This window comes from Hyla sarda, chromosome 8 (assembly GCF_029499605.1).
Source record: "Hyla sarda isolate aHylSar1 chromosome 8, aHylSar1.hap1, whole genome shotgun sequence".
Taxonomy (NCBI): Eukaryota; Metazoa; Chordata; class Amphibia; order Anura; family Hylidae; genus Hyla; species Hyla sarda.
This window is the reverse complement of record NC_079196.1, coordinates 210,472,014-210,499,845: the sequence shown is the minus strand read 5'-3', so window position 1 is coordinate 210,499,845 and position 27,832 is coordinate 210,472,014. Positions and strand designations below refer to the sequence as shown.

The following is a 27,832-nucleotide window of genomic DNA, read 5'->3' as shown; positions in this document are numbered from 1 at the left end:
GGCTGAACTAATTTATGCAGGATAAGTCATCAACTGCCGAGCCGAGAAGTTCGTGACGAATCAAATTTACTGTACGTTCGCTCATCTCTACTGAAAGACCTGACACATTGCTGAAATGTGCATTATGTCAGGTCCCATTTACACCAGTGAGATCGATGATTTGCTAGTGAAATGTCCCCCAACAGGAGGCCCCCTTTGCATATGTTTTTGGTGCTCTCTCTCCTCAAGGAGAAATTTTCCAAAGGGGGAGCTGCCGGCTTAGTCCAGTGATTTCCAGCGTGGGTGTCTCCAGTGGTGTCATAATTACAACTTCCAGCATGGCAAAAGTTGGCGTGGCATGCTGAGAGTTGTCGATTAGTGTTGGGTGCGAATATTCGCATTTCCAATTTTTATCGCAAATTCGTGAATATTGCGAATATATTTGCTATATATTCAAAATTGCAAATATTCGCTTTTTTTTCGCATATGTGAATATTCGCATATTCCTTCTTTTCACTTGTGGGCCAATTAGAATGATGCAAATACACTTGTCAGAGGTTATCAACAACATCCATAGCAATCAATAGTAAAGTTGCCCACCCCCTCACTGTTTTGTTCCTCGAATATTCACGAATATAGGACAAATATTCGTCTATATATTTGCGAAATATCGCAAATTTGAATATGGGCAATGCCGCTCATCACGATTATCAATTTGCCACAGCAGGAGGCACCCTGGTTGGGAAACCCTGGCGTAGCCTATAAGACTTTGCATATCTTTTGGTGCTCTCCTCAAGGAGAAATGTTCCAAAGTCTTATAGGCTACGCCAGGGTTTCCCAACCAGAGTGCCTTCTACTGTGACAAATCGACAAGTCCCAGCATGCTCGGCCAACTTTTGGCATACTGGAAGTGGTAATTATGCCACAACTGGAGACACCCATGCTGGAAATCACTGGACTAACCCTACTGCTCTCCCTCTGAAAGATTTCTCCTTGAAGAGAGCACCAAAAGACATGTAAAGTTTTATAGGCTATGCCAATATCTCCCAACCGTGGGGCCTCCAGCTGTGGCAAATCTACAACTCCCAACATGCCCATACAGCCTTTGGCATGCTGGGAGTTGTAATTATGCAACATTTGTTAGGAATCACCACCCTAGCCTGGGAGCTCCCCTTGTGAAACATTTCTTCCTGAGGAGAGCACCCAAAAAAATGCAAAGTCTTATAGGCTATGCCAGTGTTTCCCAACCAGGGTGCCTGAGAGTACAACTCTCAACATGCCCAGCCAACCTTTGGCATGCTAGGAGTTGTAATTATGCAACGATTGGAGGCACGCTGCTTGGGAAGCGCCCCCCTAACCCTGCAGCTCCTCCTCTTCTTGAGGAGAGCACCAAAAGATAGGCAAAGTCCTACAGGTCAATGTTTCCCAACCAGGGTGCCTCTGTATTAAAACTGTAATTTCTAGCACACCTGAAAAGCCTTTGGCATACTGGGAGTTGTAGTGTTGCTACAACTGGAGGCACCCCGGTTGGGAATCACTGATCTAGTGTGTAGATAATGTACATTGTCCTTTTATTGTTTGATAAGAGAAGGAGCCCCGTCAATTTTTTTTTTGCCCAGGGCCTTTCACCGACACAAGTGTTTCCCAACCAGGGTTCCTCCAGCTGCTGCAAAACTACAACTCCCAGCATGCCCGGACAGCCAACGGCTGTCCGGGCATGCTTGGAGTTGTAGTCTTGCAACAGCTGGAGGCACTCTGATTAGAAAACACTGACTTACCCAATCCAAAGTAACACAGCCATATGGTCCATGTTAACACATAACGCACAGTGTACAGTCATGCTCAGTATTTCTCTATGGAAGCATTGGTTCATTTTCAGTTTAGGTCTAATAACAAAAAATAACGAAAAAAAAACTGGGTGCAACAATAAAAGAAAAAAGAAAACCCCCCCCACTAAATATAAGACTTCAACCTTTCAAGTTGCTAGTTGGTTGATGACCAATATTGCTGCCTTTTTACCTACTTGTGTAGTGGGGTATTACATGTTCCCATACATCTACATAACCAGGGCTCAAGTCCTGCAGGAACACATGGGAACTGAGTTCCTGCACTTTTTTTCACTGCGGGAACACCATTCCCATTAGCAGGAGTCCTGCAGGACCAGTCCTTGAGTGAAATCTTGAGTTCTCACACATTTTACCCTGGACTTGACCCCTGTACATTACCGAGAAGTCATTGAGAACTGCCACTCAACTTTCCAAGGACCAAAGGGGTAATGTAATTCCTTTAGGAGAGCATCACAAAGACGTGTGGAGACTGATCATTCACAATCAACTGGGAAGAAATGATAGGTAAGGCAGCTCTCACACCGCGTTTTCCAAATGTCTTTCCCTGAAAGTCAGTGTTTCACGTCAACTAGAAGTCTTGGAAACTGACTGGGAATGTATGTCAAGCCAGAGATTTCCCCAGTAGAAAAGAATACCCATCTCCAGACAACAGTTTTTTGTTTTTTTTCCCCTCGTCACTACTTGGAAAAAGTAGTGTGAGAGCTGATTTGCATATCCTTCTTTCCCAGAATTCCTAGTGGAGCATGAATGGCCTATAAGTCTTTACATGTCTTCATGAAACTCTCTGCAAGAAGAAACTTTTGTCCCACAACAAACCTGCATTGTACTGATGAGGGCAAAAGCCTGAAACAGCTGTCTACAGATGGGTATTCTTTCCTCCTGGTGAGATCTCTTGCTTTGCATACATTCCCAGTCAGTTTCCAAGACTCCTAGTTGGATTAAAATACTTATTTTTAAGGGAAAGTTACTTGGAAGTGGAAAGTGGTGTGAGAGCTGCTTTACATATCCTTTCTCCTCTGAACTTTTTAAGAAACAGATGTAACTAAAATAAAAAAAATGGAATAGAATTTTTAACAGCTTGAAAGAAGACGAGGTCTATATTTACTGGGGATTTATTTGGGATTTAAATGGACTGTCCACCCTTTTACGCTCCACTTGTCTTGCATTCTGTGCCGATAAGTTTCATACCGTTGTATCAGTCACAGCTCAGTTTATTTCTGATATTAAAAGCTTGAGAAGCAAAAAGAAAGATACGAACAAAAAAAAGTGCAGATAAAACGCAAACGAAACGCTGTTTCGTTTGCGTTTTATCTGCACTTTTTTTCCCCGTAGCTTTCTTTTTGTTTCTCGAGTTATTAATGGAATTTTGGGAAGATGGAGACAAAAAATGTTTTCTAAAAATTAAAAATGTTTTATAATAATGACTTTCCCTGCCCCTGAGGATTCCCTTCCTGGTTGAGAGGGGTTTCCTTGCGCACTTCTCGACCCATTGGAAATGTCCGCTCAGCCAGTAACTGGCTTAGATGGGATATAGGGATTCAAATCCTCTGTAAAATTAGGAGGTCCTGCTGGATTAAATAAAATAAATAAATAAAAATAAGCAATACTCTCCAGCCTGATCCCCCTATGCGGCTGTTCTGACAGTGTCCAATCTCCTGATCTTTGCTTCCTGTTGACCTCTTGACACACAGGAAATGCTCGCACAACCAATCACTGGCTAAGGCAGGTCACAACTGCGGCCAGGGATTGGTTGAGCGGGCATTTGCTGTCTTTCAAGAAGTGCACCCGGAGGGATTGGGCACCATCAGAACTGCAGTGACAAAGGACAGATAGTTGAGTATTATTGTATTTATTTTTAAAGGAGCCATCTATTATTATAAATATACCTTTTATTTAAATTAAGTTTTCTCATTTTCCATTGTTCTATCTATATTTTAGAATTAATCCTGAAATTAGTCCGGCTACTAAGCCTATTAAAGGACAAGTATCATGAAAAAAACAAAAACGTATCCCTTAAGTTTTAGATTGCAGGAGGTCCGAGCGCTGGGGCCCCCCCACGATCTCCTGTTTAGAGCCCCGACTCTCCTTCATAGTGGCACGTCACAACCCTGTCCCGAACTGGGGGACGCCAAGCCCCCTCCATATATCTCTATGGGAGAGCCATTCGGCAATCTTCGGCTCTCCCATAGAACTATATAAAGAGGGCATGGCGGCCCCCGCTTCGGGTGGGGGTTCCGATGCGCCGCTGTGAAGGAGAGCCTGGGATCTAAACAGGACAGGGCCCCAGCGCTCGGACCCCCCACAATCTAAATCCTACGGATAGGGGATACGTTTTTTTCATGATACTTTTCAGCAGCCTCTTCTATAATCATCAAATACAGGATCATAGTGAAAGGTGACACCCAGATCTGTATTTTTATATGGCCCTGGTCCTAGGGTGGCCTAATGTTGAGGGGGCAGCTTTTTATGTGCTGGTGCCGCCTGGAAAAAAATATATATTTTCCCCCTTTGGTTGAATCTACATGGGTCAGAAATACTACAAATTTTACCTGCAGATAAGCAACCACAGCGGCTTATTATAATAATAGTGTATAGCGCACACAGACTCCGCAGCGCTGTACACTTACGGGGGAGATTTATCAAAACCTGTCCAGAGGAAGAGTTGCTGAGTTGCCCATAGCAACCAATTAGATCGCTTCTTTCATTTTTCAGAGGCCTAAAGTTGCTTAGTTGCCCACAGCAACCAATCAGATCGCTTCTTTCATTTTTCAGAGGCCTAAAGTTGATGAGTTGCCCATAGCAACCAATCAGATCGCTTCTTTCATTTTTCAGAGGCCTAAAGTTGCTTAGTTGCCCATAGCAACCAATCAGATCGCTTCTTTCATTTTTCAGAGGCCTAAAGTTGCTGAGTTGCCCATAGCAACCAATCAGATCGCTTCTTTCATTTTTCAGAGGCCTAAAGTTGCTTAGTTGCCCACAGCAACCAATCAGATCGCTTCTTTCATTTTTCAGAGGCCTAAAGTTGATGAGTTGCCCATAGCAACCAATCAGATCGCTTCTTTCATTTTTCAGAGGCCTAAAGTTGCTGAGTTGCCCATAGCAACCAATCAGATCGCTTCTTTCATTTTTCAGAGGCCTAAAGTTGCTGAGTTGCCCATAGCAACCAATCAGATCGCTTCTTTCATTTTTCAGAGGCCTAAAGTTGCTTAGTTGCCCACAGCAACCAATCAGATCGCTTCTTTCATTTTTCAGAGGCCTAAAGTTGATGAGTTGCCCATAGCAACCAATCAGATCGCTTCTTTCATTTTTCAGAGGCCTAAAGTTGCTGAGTTGCCCATAGCAACCAATCAGATCGCTTCTTTCATTTTTCAGAGGCCTAAAGTTGCTGAGTTGCCCATAGCAACCAATCAGATCGCTTCTTTCATTTTTCAGAGGCCTAAAGTTGCTGAGTTGCCCATAGCAACCAATCAGATCGCTTCTTTCATTTTTCAGAGGCCTAAAGTTGCTGAGTTGCCCATAGCAACCAATCAGATCGCTTCTTTCATTTTTCAGAGGCCTAAAGGCCTCTGAAAAATGAAAGAAGCGATCTGATTGGTTGCTATGTGCAACTCAGCAACTTTTTCTCTTGACAGGTTTTGATAAATCTCCCCCTTAGATTGGTCCCTGTCCCCACCGGGGCTCACAATCAAAATTCACTTATCAGTATGTTTTTGGAGTTGTGGATTTGTGATTTCACCATTTTCTGTGTCTAGAGAGAGATCCTGAGTCAATCTGCATCATAATCTGAATGGAACAGTTTTTGCTGCACATTTGCCACAGATTTGCGTGAAAAAAAATCTGACGCTTGTGGAATCACCCGAATTTAGTATTGGAAATTTAGTATGGAAATACGGCCCTGGCCCTGGCCTCTAGATAAGACAGGATTAGGTCATTTACAATAGGTTATGGTTACAGCTCCTCTTCTCCCCCTCTCCCTGCACAATGACCAAGGCACAGGTCACAGAGCCTGCCAAGAAAACCTCCCCAGAGAAGTCAATGAGTCTCCTCCAGTCTGTTGTTTCTTCTAAATGATATACAGCCTGTTCCCAATCTTTGTATAGGGGAAAACAAAGCTGTGACTGCTATAAAGATATATGGACGACATTTATCAATGCAAAATGTTGGACCTAAAAGGTGGACATTCCCTTGAAGGGTGTATACCCTTCTTACTACATTCATACAAATACTAATACCTCTCTTGGAATAAGTGATTGTTATTGCTCATAATCCTTTAACACTTTATTAACTCTGCAGCTATGACAGCGTCCCCCAAACTGTGACTCTCCAAGCTGTTGCAAAACTACAACTCCCATCATGTCCTAACAGTCACGGGTTGGGGAACACTGGACTACAGTATAATCCTAATTTTTTTTTTTTTTTACTAACTTTAGTATTGTATCCTGGTCTTGGTATCTCTAATCCTTCCTTGTCCTGTACTCCCCAGTAACCTGTACCTAGTTACCCCTCCTTGTAAAGCATGTCCCCGCTCTGACCTATCTCCCTGCATTGCTTTGTACCAGTCACCATGATGTTTCTTATTCTGTTCCCGCCTTGTGACCTGTGAATGGCGGCTCCTGGGGGCTGAGCGTGCTTAAAGCGTGTCCCCCTCCGCTATAGACTATATGGTTTGCATTCTAAAATCCTCTCTCTCTCCTTAGTTAATCTTCTATCTCATAAAGGCTTTCATTGTTAATTATCTGCCGGTCCTTCGCCTCCTCAGCCGGGATTAGAGGCGGCGGGTATCATGATTATATTATCGCACGTGCCTGAAAATCCTGAATGAATTCTAATTTATTTGAAGGATCCGCGAGACCCCAGAGCGTGGCCAGCTGTCCTTACATTGAGCAGTCATATGGAGACCAGCCCAAGAAAATGGAAGCCATGACGGAAGGAAAGGTAGGTGGCAAGTGACAGGGTTAATGGGGTACTCCGGTGGAAAACTTTATTTTTTTTTTTTAATCAACTGGTGCCAAAAAGTTAAACAGATTTGTAAATTACTTCTATTAAAAAATCTTAATCCTTCCAGTACTTATTAGCTGCTGAGTACAAATTCTTTTCTTTTTGGAACACAGAGCTCTCTGCTGAAATCACCAACACAGTGCTCTATGCTGACCTCTGCTGTCCATTTTAAGAACTGTCCAGTGTAGGAGAAAATCCCCATAGCAAACATTTCCTGCTCTGGACAGTTCCTAAAATGGACAGCAGAGGTCAGCAGAGAGCACTGTGCTCGTGATGTCAGCAGAGACCTCTGTGTTCCAAAAAGAAAACAATTTCCTCTGTAGTATTCAGCAGCTAATAAGTACCGGAAGGATGAAGATTTTTTAATAGAAGTAATGTACAAATCTGTTTAACTTTCTGGCACCAGTTGATTTAACCAAAAAAAAAAGTTTTCCACCGGAGTACCCCTTTAAGGTGATTAATCTAACATAGAGCGAAAAAGCTATGAGGCTGTGTTCACATGTTACATTACTATTATTTATTTATTTTAGTATTTCCCAACCAGGGTACCTCCTGCTGTTGCAAAACTGGGAGTTGTAGTTTTGCAACAGCTGGAGGCACCCTGGTTGGGAAACTCTGATTAATTTATTTTTCCAATAAATCAGTTTCTAAAATTTCTTAAAATTGTCGCAAAAAGCAAGACATTTCCATGGAAAAAAAAATCGCAAACAAAGCCTTTGAGTGGTTAGATCATGTATGAACAGCACACGGCCTGGGGAGGGTCCATACTTCCTATAATATGACTGCCCCCTTTATCTCTTAAAGGGACCCTCATTCCTAATGCAACTTCCTCCTTATCCAGTGATAAGCTGACTATGGAAATCAGCAATGATCTTATTGCCGGGCTGTGAATGTAGAAATCAGTGATAAGCGGATAGGCTTAAAGGGGTACTCCGCCCCTAGACATCTTATTCCCTATCCAAAGGATAGGGGATAAGATGTCAGATCGCCGCGGTCCCGCTGCTGGGGAGCCCTGGGATCGCTCTGCACGTAATGACGGGCAATACAGGGGCCGGAGCATCGTTACGTCACGGCTCCGCCCCTCGTGATGTCACGGCCCGCCTCTTTCAATACAAGTCTATGGGAGGGGGCGTGGCGGTCGTCACACCCCCTCCCATAGACTTGCATTAAGGGGACGGGCGAACTCGCTCTGTGCTGTAATGATAGCGTGGTGCCGCAGCGGGACCACGGCGATCTGACATCTTATCCCTTATCCTTTGGATAAAGGGGTTATCCAACATAAGGTGACTTAAGTATTATTTCCTGTTGAAGTTCCCTCTCTCCAACTACAAGCCCAAGGATCCCTTGTTTGTAAGTGTTAGGTCACTTTCCCCCCTCTCACACAGCAGCCACCCCACCCATTGCAGCTTGCTTCCATGCTGTGCCGTGCTGTAAACTACAATTTCCTGCAGCCCTTTGGAGAATGATCTCCTTCCCACCCAGTGGTCATTCCACCATTGAAGCAGGCAGGCTTCTTTCAACGCCTGACTAGTGATGTAATGTCTCGGGCCGCACTGCAACCTGGGAAAACCTGAGATGACACTCATTTTGTATGCTGTTAAAAATAAACATCGGGGCAAAGATCACATAACAATTGCGAGACCAGCCATCAAACACAGGTACAGACACTATATTATGAACTGCATTTGAACTTCACAGCCCCTGTAGCATAGTCAAATAAAAAATGGAATACCCCTTTAATTATTGCCTTACATGGGCTTTCTGCACCTGGTCGACCCCTATCTCTGTAGTGTAGTACTGCGAATAGATGTCTATTTCATACACATGAGTATCGCTGCAGGAGGTTTCACCTTGAAGGAGGTTATTCTTGTCCTCAATCAATATATGTATTGATCTCCCAGTCCTGACTAATGGTCATATGTAAGAGAAGCTCTCGGCCTCTCCCTAGACACGTCTGGATGTATTCAGCCTTTGGTTATGTCAGGTGACAGAGCCACGTTTTTATATCTATGTAGCCTGAAGAAAGTTACAGGTCTGCAGGGACGTAGTGAGATGGGGGCTACCAGTGCATATGTCCCACAAGCCACTTTGCCTTGGTCAGTATTCAGATATGGATCCAGGGCAGCAAAATTAACCTTTATCCCAGGCGAAAGGAATGAAAGAAAGCCTAACTACAGCGCTGAGGCCTATGTCCAAACCACAATATTCCTCAGTACTCACTATTCTGCTGGTGGGGTCACTGTGTACATACATTACATTACTTATCCTGTACTGATCCTGAGTTACATCCTGTATTATACTCCATAGTTGTGCTCACTATTCTGCTGGTGAGGTCACTGTGTACATACATTACATTACTTATCCTGTACTGATCCTGAGTTATATCCTGTATTATACTCCAGAGCTGTACTCACTATTCTGCTGGTGAGGTCACTGTGTACATACATTACATTACTTATCTTGTACTGATCCTGAGTTACATCCTGTATTATACTCCAGAGCTGTACTCACTATTCTGCTGGTGAGGTCACTGTGTACATACATTACATTACTTATCTTATACTGATCCTGAGTTATATCCTGTATTATACTCCAGAGCTGCACTCACTATTCTGCTGGTGTAGTCACTGTGTACATACATTACATTACTTATCCTGTACTGATCCTGAGTTATATCCTGTATTATACTCCAGAGCTGCACTCACTATTCTGCTGGTGTAGTCACTGTGTACATACATTACATTACTTATCCTGTACTGATCCTGAGTTACATCCTGTATTATACTCCAGAGCTGTACTCACTATTCTGCTGGTGAGGTCACTGTGTACATACATCACATTACTTATCCTGTACTGATCCTGAGTTATGTCCTGTATTATACTCCAGAGCTGTACTCACTATTCTGCTGGTGAGGTCACTGTGTACATACATTACATTACTTATCCTGTACTGATCCTGAGTTATATCCTGTATTATACTCCAGAGCTGCACTCACTATTCTGCTGGTGGGGTCACTGTGTACATACATTACATTACTTATCCTGTACTGAACCTGAGTTATATCCTGTATTATACTCCAGAGCTGTACTCACTATTCTGCTGGTGAGGTCACTGTGTACATACATTACATTACTTCTCCTGTACTGATCCTGAGTTATATCCTGTATTATACTCCAGAGCTGTACTCACTATTCTGCTGGTGAGGTCACTGTGTACATACATTACATTACTTCTCCTGTACTGATCCTGAGTTATATCCTGTATTATACTCCAGAGCTGTACTCACTATTCTGCTGGTGGAGTCACAGTTTTAGTACATGGTGACTCATTGCCCTGCTGCTTCCCATGTCCCTGGTTTCCCTGACTGAACACACAGCAGAAGGCAACATGTCTACATAATGTGAACACACCCCATGGCATATAGTTTTATGGGGAAACAATTCTGGTTCCCACTCCATTTCTTTACCCGGAGCCTCCAGCCTGCCCAGACAGCGGAGCTCACAACAGCATAGAGATACAGAATAGTAATGACTCCATAAAACAATGGCTTCCCAATTAAAATGAATAGAACAATGAACGGCGGCAAAGAGCACCGCAGGAAATTGCCCCAATCCACTCTGCTAAACAGCTACATAAAGGAACGCACACGAGTCAGAGCGAACACAGCGCCACACTTCACCGATCATGATAAATGCGCCATATCGGCTGCGGCTGGCAAGTCGACAAGAGATTGATTATATAGAGGCGAGATGTTCCTAATCCCACTATATTCATGTGCCGGAGCAGAATATATTACACCACGGAACTTTAGAAAAGATCTCCAAACTGTGAACCTCCAGCTGTTGCAAAACTACAACTCCCAGCATGCCCGGACAGCCGTTGGCTGTCCGGGCATGCTGGGAGTTGTAGTTTTACTACAGCTGGAGGCTCAATGATTGGCAGTAAGCCGCAGCTCCAGTCTACTATTCAGATTTTGCTGACTACACTGTTCACGTTAGAGTTGTCAGCCCCGCCTCCTCCTTTCATTATTTTTTTTTCCCTTTTGGGGGCTGGAGGACCGCAGTTTGGAGACCACTGCTCTAGAGTGAAATATCGCCGTCGGCCCATATGGCAGGCCAACAAGCCAAAAAATACATTCTTTTGGCCTTCATCAGATATTTTTGGCAAGTACCCCAAATTTAGGGTTTAAAGGGGTACTCCGGTGGAAAACTTTTTTTTTTTTATTTTTTTTTTTTTTAATTAACTGGTGCCAAAAAGTCAAACAGATTTGTAAATTACTTCTATTAAAAAAAAATCTTAATCCTTCCAGTACTTATTAGCTGCTGAATACTACAGAGGAAATTATTTTCTTTTTGGAAGACAGAGCTCTCTGCTGACATCACCAGCACAGTGCTCTCTGCTGACATCTCTGTCCATTTTAGGAACTGTCCAGAGCAGCATATGTTTGCTATGGGGATTTTCTTCTACTCTGGACAGTTCTTAAAATGGACTGAGATGTCAGCAGAGAGCACTGTGGCCGTGATGTCAGCAGAGAGCACTGTGTTCCAAAAAGAAAATAATTTCCTCTGTAGTATTCAGCAGCTAATAAGTACTGGAAGGATTAAGATTTTTTAATAGAAGTAATTTACAAATCTGTTTAACTTTCTGGCACCAGTTGATTAAAAAAAAAGTTTTCCACCGGAGTACCCCTTTCATTGTGATGTAAATAGAACTTAAGGCATTCAAATTTTTTTTAAGAACATGCATGTAAATACAATAAACACAGCAAAAACAGTGTAAAACCAAGGGGCCTACTCAGAAATCAAAGGGGGGAGATTTATCAAATCCTGTGCAGAGGAAAAGTTGCCCAGTTGCCCATAGCAACCAATCAGATCGCTTCTTTCATTTTGCACAGGCCCTTTTGAAAACGAAAGAAGCAATCTGATTGGTTGCTATGGGCAACTGGGCAACTTTTCCTCTGCACAGATTTTGATAAATCTCTCCTAAAGGGCCCCCATACCAACACTATTGCCCCATTCACACGCATTGGATTCGACAGGGATTTTGGTGGGCCTAAATACATTTTTAGTGACAAAGGGGGAGATTACTGAAAACCTGTGCAGAGGAATAGTTGACCAATTGCCCATAGCAACCAATCAGATTGCTTCTTTAATTTTTCAGATGCTGCTTTTAAAATGAAAGAAGTGATCTGATTGGTTGCTATGGGCAGCTGGTCAACTTTTGCATGAGATAAGCATAAGGATAAGGCTATCCTTCATATAAGATAGGGCCAGGGACTATTGATAGTTAGGGTTGCCACCTTTCCCTCAGAAAAATACCGGTCATGGGTGTGGCTATGTGGGGGTGGAGCTACAAAAGGGGAGGGGCCAGATTGCACAGGGGCTGAGGGATCAGGGGTTTAAGAAATGGCATGGGGGATGGGAGGGGGGTTTAAGAAATGGCATAGGGGTTTGGAGGGATACAATATATATGCGGGGGGAGTTTTCCTATATCGCACAAAAAAATTTACATTTAGAGAATACCTACCAAAACCCTATTTATGCCAGCGGCGGCGGTAGTGGTGGTGCGCGACAGCAACGCTGGCTCTCTGTGATGACGAGTGACGTCCCCCTGCGCAACGTCAGATAAACAGGCTAATCAGACAGTATCACACATGACAGATTTAGATGCACAGGCTCAGCAGACAGTATCACACATAACAGGATTAGATACACAGGCTCAGCAGACAGTATCACACATGACAGATTTAGATGCACAGGCTCAGCAGACAGTATCACACATAACAGGATTAGATACACAGGCTCAGCAGACAGTATCGCACATGACAGATTTAGATGCACAGGCTCAGCAGATAGTATCCCACATAACAGGATTAGATACACAGGCTCAGCAGACAGTATCACACATGACAGATTTAGATGCACAGGCTCAGCAGACAGTATCGCACATGACAGATATAGATACACAGGCTCAGCAGATAGTATCCCACATGACAGATTTGGATATACAGGCTCAGCTCACAGTATCACACATGACAGGATTAGATACACAGGCTCAGCAGACAGTATCGCACATGACAGGATTAGATACAGAGCGCAGCAGATAGTTTCACACATTAAATCAGTGTTTCCCAACCAGGATGCCTCCAGCTATTGCAAAACTACAACTCCCAGCATGCCCGGACAGCCAAAGGCTGTCTGGGCATGCTGGGAGTAATAATTTTGCAACAGCTGGAGGCACCCTGGTTGGGAAACACTGCATTAAATACACAATTTTGCAGAGAGGTCTCACCAGTCTCTTGTCTTCACTTTCTCCTTTCCCCGGGCGGCTCCAGGTTAAGGAATGTCCGGGGTTGAGGAGGAATGAGGGGGGCAATTATTTATCCCATGGGGCCACATGAGAAACTAAAAATATTGTGGAGGGCCGGGTAGTTTTTCCCCAGATTAGGCAGCATAGTTGTCCCCCAGATCAGGCAGCATAGTTGTCCCCCAGATTAGGCAGCATAGTTGTCCCCCAGATTAGGCAGCATAGTTGTCCCCCAGATTAGGCAGCATAGTTGTCCCCCAGATTAGGCAGCATAGTTGTCCCCCAGATTAGGCAGCATAGTTGTCCCCCAGATTAGGCAGCATAGTTGTCCCCCAGATTAGGCAGCATAGTTGTCCCCCAGATTAGGAGCATAGTTGTCCCCCAGATTAGGCAGCATAGTTGTCCCCCAGATTAGGCAGCATAGTTGTCCCCCAGATTAGGCAGCATAGTTGTCCCCCAGATTAGGCAGCATAGTTGTCCCCCAGATTAGGCAGCATAGTTGTCCCCCAGATTAGGCAGTTTACCCCCCCCCCCCCCCCCCCCTACACACACACACACACACACACACATATATACACAGACACATAGAGACACAGACACAGACACATATATACAGACACATATAAACACAGACACATATATACACACAGACACATATACACACAGACACATATATACACACAGACACATATATACACACAGACACATATATACACAGACACATATATACACACAGACACATATATACACACAGACACATATATACACACAGACACATATATACACAGACACATATATACACACAGACACATATATACACACAGACACATATATACACAGACAGACACATATATACACACAGACACATATATACACACAGACACATATATACACAGACATATATATACACAGACATATATACACACACACACACATATATACACAGACACATATATACACACACACACATATACACACAGACACATATATACACACAGACAGACACATATATACACACAGACACATATATACACACAGACACATATATACACAGACACATATATACACACACATATATACACACACACACACACACATATATACACAGACACTCACCCGCCCTGCGCTGCAGAGGGAGACAGGATACACGGCCTCTCCCCTCCCTGCTCTGCCTATGGAGGGTTGTAAGACTGCACGGGGCAGAGGGAAGGAGGGGGAGGGGGAGAGAGGAGACAGGAGGTCACGCCCCCTCCCCAGCACTGTACAATCTCTTCCTGTCATCGCACGGAGCTCTCCCTGTCACAGGCTGGTGGTGTCAGACATGGGCATTGTACGGCCGGTCATGAAAGCAGTGCTGTTCTGGGGATGCTGCTCCGTCCGCCCCTGTCAGTGAATGAAAAATACCGGCCATTGCATGGCCGGTATTTTTCATCCAAACTTACCGGCACAGCCCGGAATGTAGATGAAAATACCGGCTGTGCCGGTAAAATACCGGCAGGGTGGCAACCCTATTGATAGTATTCAGATTATTGGGCAGACTAGATGGGCGTAATGGTTCTTATCTGCCGACACATTCTATGTTTCTATGTTTTCCTCTGCACAGGTTGTCATAAATCTTCCCCAATGGGATTTCCGCACTTGCTAAGTTTTTTCAAATTTCGTTGTGAAAAATGCTACTACTAAAATGTGCGCTAATTTATAAAGGGGTATACTAAGGGGCGCCATTATGATATGATGGGTCGTATTACCAAGTAGGAGGCGGGGGTGGAAATACAAAGGGTCTTGTAGATATATCAGAGTGTATAATATAAAAATAGATAATACAATGCTCCTCACTTCCGTAGAGCGCAGAAGCCGTCTTCCAGTGGTTGTGCAAGTTTCAGCTCCAGTTGTACGCTCCCAACTTTATCAATTCTGGATATGACATCCCGACCATCAGCCGGATGACCCCAGAGGTAAGAAGCGAAGGCACAAACATACTGTAGATCAAGTTAGAGCCCTCTAGATATAAGGCAAAGGGACCCACCATTGTTTCATCTAAGACAACCAGGGCTCAAGTCCTGCAGGGACACATGGAAAACGGAGTTCCTGCACTTTTCCCACAGCAGGAACGTCATTCCCCATGAGTCCTACAGGACCAGCCCTTGAGTGGAAATCTTGGGTGAGTTCCCGCACTTTTTCCCCAGGATGTGACCCCTGATGAAAACCCTGATACAATCACATTCTGAAGCCACAATCTTAGTCCCATCGTGACCATCAGATGTCCATACTGCTAAGAACCTCATTGACTCCAACACTATGATGATGAATAGTTTTAGCAAGTTCTTCTTTCTTCACAGGATCTCACAGCCATTGGTGTCACCAAACCCGGGCACAGGAAAAAGATCTTCTCTGAAATCAATAGCCTCAATATTGGAGAATGGCTTCCAGAGTACAAACCAGTGAGTCTACAAGCTAGAAGTCTATCTTACGGCCCAAAATTTTCCTGCCTCTGTACAATCCTGAAAAATTGATGTCTGTTTTCATAAAGGGGTGCTTTTATGGGGTTATGTCACGATAGACAACCCCTTGCTAAGGTTGTAGTTTATTTTGACATGTGAAATAACGCCCAGCCATCTTCAGGTCCACCAGTTTCAGGTCCACCAAGACAACCCCTTTAATTCCATTGTGATTATGACTTTTGTCTTTTCCATCAATGAAAAGGTCACAGTGGTGTTTTTGTTTCCATTTCTTTTCAGGCAAATTTGTCCCTGTGGCTATCAATGATTGGGCTTGGCCAGTATTACAAGGTCCTGGTGGAGAATGGTTATGAGAACATTGATTTCATTACCGATATCACCTGGGAAGACCTACAAGAGATTGGAATGACCAAGCTGGGTAATGCCATTCACCAAAGTTGGATGATGTTCGGTGGCTACACTGGTCCTCTATACCATATAATTTCTAGAAGCTGTTTGTGGTTCTTTGCCTGAGTAAAATATTCAGTCTGCAGTCTCCATTTGACATTTTCCATCTTTATTCTCTATCTTTTCCAACACCTTCCCCTCCTTTCTTCCATTGTGAAATTACGAACCATCTCTTAATGTCTTTTTTGTTTTCTCAATTTAAGGTCATCAAAAAAAGTTGATGCTGGCCGTGAAGAAACTGGCTGAAATCCAGAGGGCTGAGTATGGTAAGTTTGATTCGGGCAGCATGAGAAGACGACCGCCGCAGAAGAACTTGGATTCAATGTCTATGGATTCCCCTCCACCTGAGAGTGCTGAGTGTCAGTCTCCAAAAATGAAGACATTCCAGGACAGTGAGCTGAGTGATGAGTTGCAAGCGGCCATGACTATTGACACTCCAGATGGCTCTGAAAAGCAAATGAATCATGCACAGCACCACAGGGAAGGTTCTTACAGAGGGCCCTCTGGAGCAAGGCTTCAGCATGAAAGTAGCCTGAGTGGTCGAGCTAGGCACATCAGCAGTTCCCAGGAACTGGTAGGTGATGGCAGCAAAGCGCCTAGTACTGTTATGTCTAAGAGCCAAGAATACCTGACAGACGAAGTGAAGAGAGAGGATGTGACCCGAGAATCCAGGCCTCTCAAGCAAGGACATTCAATAAAGCGGGCCAGTGTTCCACCTGTTCCAGGGAAGCCTCGACAGTCGTTTCCTCCTTTGGGAGGGCAGAGCTATACCCCACCACAAACCCCAACTAAAGGAACCCCATCATCACCGCAAGCAGTTAATTCTCCACAAGCCACTGCCAAAGTGAAGCCAACACCTCAGCTTCTTCCACCTTCTGACCGACCCATGTCTCCCCGCTCCTTGCCTCAGTCTCCCACCCATCGAGGTTTTGCTTATGTTCTTCCACAGCCTATTGAGGGTGAAGGAACACCTACCCATTTGGTACAGGCAGTACCGGTGTTGCCAGTGTCAGTTCCAGTCTTATGCCTTCCACCTGCAGGTAGTGAGGGAGAGGATGATGAAGAAGATGCTCAGGAGGGAGAGAGAGGTGAACATGGACGTCCTAAGAAGCGGGCACACAGTTTGAATCGATATGCAGGGTCCGATGGAGAGAAGGAAGAGCTGTTGGTTATTGATGGGGGTCCATATGGTACAGGACAGAGAAGAGTGGGTAGGAGCCACTCTGTAAGAGCACAATCTGGGGTTGACAAGAACGTTAATCGCAGTCAGTCCTTTGCAGTGCGTCCTAGAAAAAAAGGACCCCCACCACCACCGCCTAAGCGCTCTAGCTCTGCTATCTCTGGGACCAACCTTGGTGAAGGGTTATCTGCTGAGGATGCAAGTGGAGAGGGCTATCGGGAGCAGCGAAGAGCTAGTGATTTTGGTGGTGTAGTAGACACTGGGAGTGCTGGTAGTGTAAAAAGCATTGCTGCTATGCTAGAACTATCATCCATTGGTGGGGGACCAAGAGCACTGTCTGGAGGACAGAGACCAAGGGGGTCCGATGGGTATTGCACTCACCTTCTGCCACATCCAGCCAGCCCTGAACTTCACAGACTTCCAGGGACTGTGGCTGGCGTCAAGCACCGTGAAGCCATTGGACTGGACGGGGAGGTAGTTAATCGTCGGAGAACCATAAGTGGACCAGTAACTGGGCTGGTGTCTGCAGCACGAAGAGAACGCCAAGAGGCCGCAAGGCCTCCAGACTCTCCCCGTAGTCCTTCTGATGTAATCCCTTTTGCAGAAGAGCGCAAGCAGACTATTAAACACCGGCCACGGTCATCGAGGACAGAGCAAGTAGGCTCTCCAACAGCAGAACCTGGAAGACATGCAGACTTGGCCTCTGTGGAGTCCAGTGTGACTCTTAAGCGCAGGGTGAAGGCCAGGCAGGGCCAGCATCCCGGAGATATGAAGTTCTTACTTACAGAATCAGATACAGTGAAGCGCAGGCCAAAGCCCCGAGACAAGGACGGTGGAGGCGGAGAGCCACTGGTTGTGTATCAAAATGGAATGGGCACCGTAAAACGTCGTCCTGTCTCGGAGATGAGTGTGGGGGGGACAAGAAGACAGGACAGCAGCGAACACGTACTACAGACTCCGGAACGCAGCATTAAACCTCCTGTATCACCAAAGCCCGCTATCATTCATCCTTCTGGGAAGACGCCCTCCACTCCTACAAAGAAGACGCAAGTCCCGGGCCCTGGAGGAGGTAAGAAGAGACCCATCATACTAATGTTTATCTTATTAGTTTGGTTCAGGTTTGGTGCAGTTGTGCATATTAGATATTCTTCAGAAGTCATAGGCCGTATAAGGAAAAATAGGGCTTTGGAAACCATAAAACTATATTAAGTAATGGTTCAGCTCAGAATTTTGGACCTAAAAATGACACAATAAGGAGCAGATCCGCTTAATGTGGGGGATGAAATATGGTGGCTCTCCATATAAGATTATTATTACCCCCTATTATTTCACCAGCCATTGAACTTCTATTCACTTTCCTGCATTTCCCATTACTCTGATGCAGCGTCATGTCCCCTTACCTCCAAGAGAAGATTACCGTAAGTGTCAGGAATATGAGAATTAAGGTGCCGCGACACTTTTCACTTGGCTGATATTAATCCTCTCAGGCTGATGAGATACTTTTAATCGGATTATTTCAGTGGGGCACCATCATAGACATAATGGGAGCTATAAGACCTTGGATTGTAGAGGACCACAAGTGGGAGGGGTCCCGGGAATGGCGTTCTCATCCATTTTTTCTCTCCAATCCTATTGTACCAGGTGTTTTACCGGAGCCGGTATGATTATCCTCCAGCCTGCAGATATTAGGGCATGTTGGGAAGTGCAGTTTTGCAACAGTTGCCCCAAGTTGTATTCAGGACCATGCTGATGCCCACGTGTGTGTGTGTGGTATAATAGTCAGACCTCCTAAGCTACCCTCACTGACATCCATACTGATACATTAAAGGGGTACTCCACTGGCCAGCATTTGCAATATTTAGTTCTGAACGCTGTGTGTGAGCTGCGGGGGTCGGCAACACCCCCTCAATGCAAGTCAATGGGATGGCATAGACTTGCATTGAGGGCGTGTGGCCGACCCCCGCAGCTCGCACACAGTGTTCGGAACTAAATGTTCCGAGCACTGGCCAGTGGAGTACCCCTTTAAAACCTATTTGAGAAGACCAGAAAATGTCTTATATGGGGGGTGGTCTTAAAAAAAAAGAAATTAAATCTTGTCTGGAAATTTGTTTTTTTTTTAACCCTTTAAGGACGAGCGCCATGAATGTACGGCGCTGCTAAGCGTGCTCTATTACCAAACTGCTTAATGGATGTAGTCTATCCAAAACCCTTCTCCACAAGGAGAGGAGCCCCCATAATCCTTCCCATCCTCTCCGGGCCAAAAGAAACCTGCAAGGGTCCAAGAACTGGAGTTTAGGAGGGTACCCAAAGGTCTTCTCAAAGAAGTGGTCTCATGGATAGGTTTCACTGTATATTGCAGCTACCTTCAGTGTAAGGTCTAACAGAAGGACTCATGGATGAGAGAGATTGGGTGGAGAGAGTCTTCCGTCTGGATTTAGGATATAACTAGACTTTGCTTACAGTGGGAAAAACATTTTTTTTTTAATTAACTGGTGCCAGAAAGTTAAACAGATTTGTGAATTACTTCTATGTAAAACTCTTAATCCCTCCAGTACTTATCAGCTGCAGTATGCTCCACAGGAAGTTCTGTAGTTCTTTCCAGTCTGACCACAGTGCTCTCTGCTGACACCTCTGTCCATGTCAGGAACTGTCCAGAGTAGGAGAGGTTTGCTATGGGGGATTTGTTCCTACTTTGGACAGTTCCTGACATGGACAGAGGTGTCAGCAGAGAGCACTGTGGTCAGACAGAAAAGAACTATACAACTTCTTCTGTAGTATACAGCAGCTGATAAGTACTGGAAGGATTAAGATTTTTAAATAGAAGTAATGTACAAATCTGTTCAACTTTTTGGCACCAGTTGATTTAAAAAAATAAAATAAAAATGTTTTTCACCGGAGTACCCCTTTAATGATGTGTTCCTAGAATTCTGATAATTGCTTCCTTCTTGAGGAGAAATAATTTACATACTTTTTTCCCATGGAGCATTGCATGAAAAGAAATCTCCATACTGGGTCTCTACAATAAAGAACAGTGCCCCACCCTGAGCTGGTTGTGTCTGGAAACATTCTCCTCACCGGAGACAGCTTTAAATCATGTCAGCTCCATTTTGATTGGATGAACAATACCTGAGCTCCCAGAATGCACTGCAACTTTAGCTATAAAAGACGAAACTGGAAAACTAATGTTGGTCCAAAGTGGAATTATTCCTTTATTCTTATTCTGGTCATCAAGCTGAATGATGTAAAATATCCTGGAGATCTTCTAACAATTTTTTTTTTGTATTTCAGAAGTAAAGAAGGTAATGGGAACTCCTCCACCTGTCTCCCCTAAACCTACTCCTCCCCCCACAGCTCCTAAACCCACCAAACCCCATGCGATCATTCAATCCTCTAGTGCGAGCTCAACTCCGGCCCCGTCTCCCATCAAGCAACCAAACAACATCAAACCTTCCAGCACTCCCCCATCTCTGTGTTCCAGCCCTGCTAAGCCCCTGACTTCGGGTCACCCCCTACAGGTTCCCATCAAGCCCCCAAGATTGTCCATCACCAGCTCTTCCATAGAAGGAGGGGGCAGCGAAGCCGCGCAGCAGAAGTTGGAGGAGACCAGTGCCTCACTGGCGGCGGCCCTGCAAGCTGTGGAGGAGAAGATCAAGCTGGAGGATGCACAGAAAGAGTGAGTGAGGGGCTACACATAGAGAACACGTGGGGGGTTGTACCGGATAAGGGTATGTTCACACTGCGGAACTGTAGCTTAATCTCCGCTCGCGGAATTCAGCGAGCGGAGATTCAGCCTGGCAGCCGGCGGCGGTGGTAGGACCGCGCGGCACTGCGCCGTCACTATTGACTGCTATGCAGTGCTCGAGGACTTCTGCGCAAAGAATGAGCATGTTCTTTCTTTGCGCGGAACTATTTCAGCCGCGGAATTCAGCAGTGTGAACGGGTCTCGCGGAAGACCCATTTACACAGATGCTAACGTTCACTGTGCGGAATTCTACTCGCGGAATTCTGCACACGGAATTCCGCGGGTACTCCACAGTGTGGACATACCCTAAGGGGGCATTCACACCACTTTTTGGTTATATGGCAGCCAGATCCGGCGGTAGAATAAAAAAACAGCTGCTGCTGTATCCCCACCGGCACTGCGCCACACCCCATTGACGCCAATGAGCCGGACGGAGTCAGCTAGTGACTCAATTTTGGACCGTACCCGGTTTTCTCGCCAGACAGAAAATGTTGCCAACAAAACCAGGTACAGTCCAAAAATTAGCCGACCGGAGTCACTAGTTGACTTCGTCGGCTTATTGACATGAATGGGGTACAGTGCAGGTACTGCAGTGGACAGTCTTTAAATTCCCCCGCCGGATCCTACTGCCGTATGCCCAAGACGTAGTAACATAGTTTGTAAGGTCGAAAAAAGACAAGAGTTCCTCGAGTTCAACCTAAACCCTAATGTGTTGATCCAGACATCATGTGGGGAGAGTTCCATAGTTTCACTGCTCTTACAGTAAAGAATCCTCCATCACAACATCATGTGGAGAGAGTTCCATAGTCTCACTGCTCTTACAGTAAAGAATCTCTGTCTGTGATGATGGTGAAACCTTCTTTCCTCTAGATCTAGAGCAGCGGTCTTCAACCTGCAGACCTTCAGATGTTGCAAAACTACAACTCCCAGCATGCTCGGACAGCCAATGGCTGTCCGGGCATGCAGGGAGTTGTAGTTTTGCAACATCTGGAGGTCCGCAGGTTGGAGACCACTGATGTAGAGGATGCCCCCTTGTCATGGTTTTTTAAATCAACTGGTACCAGAAAGTTAAACAGATTTGTAAATTACTTCTATTGAAAAATCTTAATCCTTCCATTACTTTTTAGGGGCTGTATACTAAAGAGAAATCCAAAAAAGAAATGCATTTCCTCTGATGTCATGACCACAGTGCTCTCTGCTGACCTCTGCTGTCCATTTTAGGAACTGTCCAGAGTAGGAGAAAATCCCCATAGCAAACATATGCTGCTCTGGACAGTTCCTAAAATGGACAGCAGAGGTCAGTAGAGAGCACTGTGGTGATGACATCAGAGGAAATGCATTTCTTTTTTGAATTTCTCTTTAGTATACAGCCCCTAAAAAGTACTGGAAGGATTAAGATTTTTTAAGAGAAGTGATTTACAAATCTGTTTAACTTTCTGGCACCAGTTGATTTAAAAAAAAATGTTTTTCCAGCGGAGTACCCCTTTAAAGAATTGGACATTTTTGTTTTGAGAGCACGTGTCGGTGACATTCATGGTTGGGTTAAAGGAGTACTCTGCCCCTAGACTTCTTAAAGGGGTACTCCACTGACAAATTATTATTATTTTTTTTAAATCAACCAGTGCCAGAAAGTTAAACAGATTTGTAAATTACTTCTGTTTAAAAATCTTAATCCTTTCAGTACTTATCAGCTGCTGTATGATCCACAGGAAGTTCTTTTCTTTTTGAATTTCCTTCCCTGCTGACACCACTGTCCATGTCAGAAACTGTCCAGAGCAGGAGAGGTTTGCTATTGGGATTTGTTCCCGATCTGGACAGTTCCTAAAATGGACAGAGGTGTCAGCAGAGAGCACTGTAGTCGGGCAGAAAGGAAATTCAAAAAGAAAAGAACTTCCTGCGGATCATAACAGCAGCTGATAAGTACTGGAAGTAGTAAGATTTTTTTTTTTTTATAGAAGTCATTTACAAATCTGTTTAACTTTCTGGTACCAGTTGATTTAAAAAATAAAATATGTTTTCCAGTGATGTACCCCTTTAACCCCTATCCAAAGGATTGGGGATTGGATGTCTGATTGCGGGGACCACCGCGATATCCTTGCTGTACCCGGTGTTTGTTTAGAGCGTCGGGTGCAGTGCCGGAGGCTCGTGATGTCACGGCAACGCCCCCTCAATGCAAGTCTATGAGAGGGGCGTGACGGCCGTCACGCCCCCTCTCATAGACTTGCATTGAGGGGGCGTGGCCGTGACATCATGAGCCTCTTCCCCGAAGCTTGCTCTGTGCATCGGATGTCTGGGGTGCCACAGCCGAGATCGCGGGGGGTCCCCAGCGGCGGGAACCCCGTGATCAAACACCTTATCCCCTATCCTTTTGATAGGGGATAAGATGTCTAGGGGCGGAGAACCCCTTTAAATATCTGATGTTCTCCTTTGTTCTTCTTCCCTTCCCCGGTAGCTCATCCCTGGAGGAGAAGACTACAGTCAGTATCCTGGATGACATAGGCAGCATGTTCGATGACCTTGCAGACCAGCTGGACGCCATGTTGGAATGAAGCGACAGTGCTCCTCAAGGCAAGGTCACACTGACTGCTCCCTGCCTCCGCTTCCCTTGCTGGGTCCTGTACAGACCACCTGCCTCCCCCCGGGCCCTTCCAATGACTGGTCTCAGAATACGTCTAACCTTAGCACAAACAAAAGCCGAATACCTCAGGATTGTGCTCAGTTAAGGGGCAGTTTAGGGAGGGGGAGGCCTAGGTCGACCGGGAGGCGGCAGCAACGTTGGCAGTCCTAGCATCAAGAAAAGTTCCGGAATGCATTGCAGCACAGAGCCCAGTCCTAAACCTGGACTGAGAGGACTACATTGTGTTGTTGGCACTAAGGGTTCACATTGAGCAGCGGAGCAGCACGCTTCCTACTGGACATCAGACCCATAACTTATTGCCGAAATCTTCCCATTTTTGTAATTCTTGTTTTTGTCTTGTTAAGATTGCGGTTACCATTCAGTGTGAGAAATGGATATTGACGTCTTCTCTCCGTCATCGATGGCTGTCCGAAGGAGATTGCTGGATACGTTTCAGAAGCCCCCCCCCAACGCCGATGAGCTGACCCCGACTACAAGGCAAACACTGGGTCATTACCTGAACTCTCATGATCTGAACAGTATCCTAATAAATGGCTGGCACTGTAGTCAGCGACAAGTGCCCCTATTACAGTAACCCAGCGGTCCTGCTCCCCAACCATTACCCCCATCATCCACGTACGGTAGATAACCCACTGAGCCTAACAGCAAAGCATGCAAACACCTTCATACACAACGAAAGTAGCACTCCGCGCCTAGAACATTTCCCAGTTGTCTTCTGCCCCCAGTGGCCAGGAGAGGTATAACATCTACAGTCTATTACCCCTCATATTCAGACATTTTAAACCCGTTATCTGAGGGGAATGAGTTGGGGGGGGGGGGGGGGGGTCACAAGGTATATTTTTACATTCATATTTATCTGTATCATATTTTACCAAAAACGAATTAACCCCTTATAATAAAAAAGAGAAAAATATCTTCCGTTACATAGAAAATATTTTACAAAATGATCCGTTATCTATCGGAAAAAAATTATAAGTATTTTTGGGGATCAAGGGGCCAGGAATAGAGATATTTATGGATCCTGTATTAACAGAACAACCACAATGGCGCCTCCATGTTCCACCGACGGTCATTACCGATCCCAGTAAACAGGCGGAGCCCAAGGCTGAATTTCCGGGTCCGATCTCTGAACCTTCCAGCAACCAATAAGAAAGCACATCATTTATATTTCAGGAAAGAAGGTTTGAGGAGGGGGAGGAGTCAAAATGGTGGCGTCTTTATTTTTGAAAAAATAAAAATAAAATCTGAATTCCGGTGCCTGGAAATCCACAAAATCCAGGAAATCCCCCTCCCGCCCCCCTTCCCTCCATCCTGATATCCTAAATCATGGAGAAAATATATGGATTTTAAGAAATAGCACAAACCTTGGACATCTGCTGATTTTTTTAATTTTTATTCTTTTATATTTTTGCATATTTTGTTTCCATTATTTATGTGTATATATAGATTTTTTGTTTTTTATTTGTTGGGTTGTGCCTTGCTTCCATAATATATTATGCTGAAGGGTGACAGGACGGTGTTAGTCGATACTTGACATTGGGTACTTGATCTGGCAGAAATGTTCCCCCCTGGTTTTTTTTTTGGGGGGGGGGGGGGGTTGGCTTGGGACCAAAGAAATTAACCTTAAAGGGGTACTCCGGCGGAAAACTATATATATATATATATATATATATATATATATATATATATATATATATATTTTTTTTTTTTTTAATCAACTGGTGCCAGAAAGTTATACAGATTTGTAAATTGCTTCTATTAAAAAAATCTTAATCCTTCCAGTACTTATTTTTGTCTTGTCCACAGTGCTCTCTGCTGACACCTGATGCCCGTCTCAGGAACTGTCCAGAGCAGGAGAAAGTCCCCATTGCAAACCTATGCTGCTCTGGACTGTGTTCCTGACATGGACAGAGGTGTCAGCACTGTGGATAAGACAAAAAAGAAATTCAAAAAGAAAAGAATTTCCTCTGTAGCATACAGCTGCTAAAAAGTACTGGAAGGGTAACGATTTTTTTTTAATAGAAGTAATTTACAAATCTGTTTAACTTTCTGGCACCAGTTGATTTAAAAAAATAAAAAATAAAATGTTTTCCACCGGAGTACCCCTTTATTAGGTCAGTACATGCACTAAAACTAGAAATTGTAGTCCTGTTGCCTTTGGCAACCAATCAGAATTCAGCTATTATTTTCGAATCTGGAGAAATGAATCATGGTCTCTGGTTGCAAAGGGCAACAAGGACAATTGTTATTGGAGCTTAAATCCCTCTCGGTTGTCCACAGCAACCAATCACAACGCAGCTTTCATAGTTCACAAGCACTACAAGAAGTGAAAGCTGCGTTGTGATTGGTTGCTATGGACAACAAAGCTTTATCAGCGTAGACGACAGCAGTTCTAGTCTCGTACCGGGACAATTTGACATAGGTTAGACCCAAAAATAAAACGACACCAAAAAACAAACACTATCTATAAATTTTGTCGCGCAATTCTGCGCCTTTTATTCACCGCTCCCTATTGCGGCACCAGATAGCGCTCCCAGCATGCCACAGGCTCCCGACCGCTGCCCTACACCATTCAGTCTGTGCCATAGTATATATGCCATAGTCTTGTGTACTGAGAATTTTTGCGCAAATACGGGGGGGAGGGGAGGGGGGGTCGGGGTGAATGTGTGAATTATAAGATTGTGAAATGTGGCCGGTATGGTGTATACGATCGTTAGAGCCCCGCCATCTTCCACGGGGCCGATGTTTGCTTTTTGTTTTAATTTATTTATATATATATTTTTTTTTTAATAATTTTTTCTTTCTCTTCTTTTTGCCGCCGACGTAAAACGATAACCCTTTCATTGCTGGAAAGATAATAACAAAAAAACAACTTTAAAATTCTAAAACTTTAAATACTCAAATACATAAAGTGTTAATAAAATAAAATAAATGTATTTATTAAGAAGGCAGCGAGAAAATCCTAAGCTATTCATGAAAGGTCTACATGATAATACATATATAACATATATATATAGTATATATATATATATATTTTTATGATTAAGTTATGGAAGAGATCTGTACTGTATACCCGTCCTGTGACAGCTATGCATCTTGGTGCTTTCCCTACAGTGCTGTGCTTTTACGGTTAATGACTATTGCATTTTCTTTGTGATCTGTGACGCCGTATCGATACGTCTGAGAAAATAAAAATTGTTTTTGGTAATTCTTTTTTTACTTTGGTATGTGTGTGAATTTCTATTGTTATATAGGCCGGAAAAAAAAAAGAAAAAAAGACAAAACCCAGGCAGGATTTTGCAGAAAATTTCACAGCAGACTATCCCACAATCAGTGAAGTTGCAGCACCTGCTGTATTCATTCCCTGGCTGCTCTTCTGTTTGTGGCATTGTTCAGCACGCTGCATACAGGTATACAGGTAAAAGAATCCCGGCACTCATGATAATGCTTAAAGGGGTACTCCGCCCCTGGCATCTTATCCCCTATCCAAAGGAGAGGGGATAAGATGTTAGATCGCCGCGGTGCCGCTGCTGGGGACCCCGGAGATCGCCACTGCGGCACCCCGCCATCATTACTGCACAGAGCGAGTTCGCTCTGTGCGTAATGACGGGCGATACAGGGGCCGGAGCAGCGTGACGTCATGGCTCCGCCCCTCATGACATCACGGCACGTCCCCTTAATGCAAGTCTATGGCAGGGGGCGTGACGCCCGCCACGCCCCCTCCCACAGACTTGTATTGACGGGGGCGGGCCGTGACATCACGAGGGGCAGAGCCGTGACGTAACGATGCTCCGGCCCCTGTATTGCTCTTCATTACTTGCAGAGCGAACTCGCTCTGCGCAGTAATGATAGCGGGTGCTGCAGCAGTGATCCCCGGGGTGCCCAGCAGCGGGACCGCGGCGATCTAACATCTTATCCCCTCTCCTTTGGATAGGGGATAAGATGTCTAGGGGCGGAGTACCCCTTTAAATCACTTTCAGTGTTTTATTCACATGAATGCTATGGAGCAGCAAAATTGCGACACTGCGTGTCGCAATTTTACTGTTCCATTGCATTCATGTGAATAAAATACAGAATGTGATTTAAAGAGGTACTCTGGTGGAAAACTTTAACTTTCTCACACCAGTTGATTTAAAAAAAATTAAAACAGATTTGTAAATTACTTCTATTAAAAAATCTTAATCCTTCTAGTACTTATTAGCTGCTGAATACTACAGAGGAAATTTTTTTCTTTT

General features: G+C 44.6%; 1 protein-coding gene across 4 annotated transcripts in view; it reads left to right on the top strand.

The window, feature by feature from the left end:
• CASKIN1 (CASK interacting protein 1) overlaps positions 1-25,188 on the top strand; it is a 299,543-nt gene extending 274,355 nt beyond the window's left edge. For all 4 annotated transcript variants that reach the window (XM_056537150.1, XM_056537149.1, XM_056537148.1 and 1 more), the window contains 7 exons: positions 6,667-6,761; positions 14,976-15,086; positions 15,471-15,572; positions 15,870-16,008; positions 16,241-18,286; positions 20,506-20,890; positions 23,412-25,188. In XM_056537150.1, the coding sequence (XP_056393125.1) occupies positions 6,667-6,761; positions 14,976-15,086; positions 15,471-15,572; positions 15,870-16,008; positions 16,241-18,286; positions 20,506-20,890; positions 23,412-23,508 (2,975 nt within the window). In that variant the 3' untranslated portion in view covers positions 23,509-25,188. The remainder of the gene's footprint in view (positions 1-6,666; positions 6,762-14,975; positions 15,087-15,470; positions 15,573-15,869; positions 16,009-16,240; positions 18,287-20,505; positions 20,891-23,411) is intronic.
• The last annotated feature ends 2,644 nt before the right edge of the window (positions 25,189-27,832 follow it).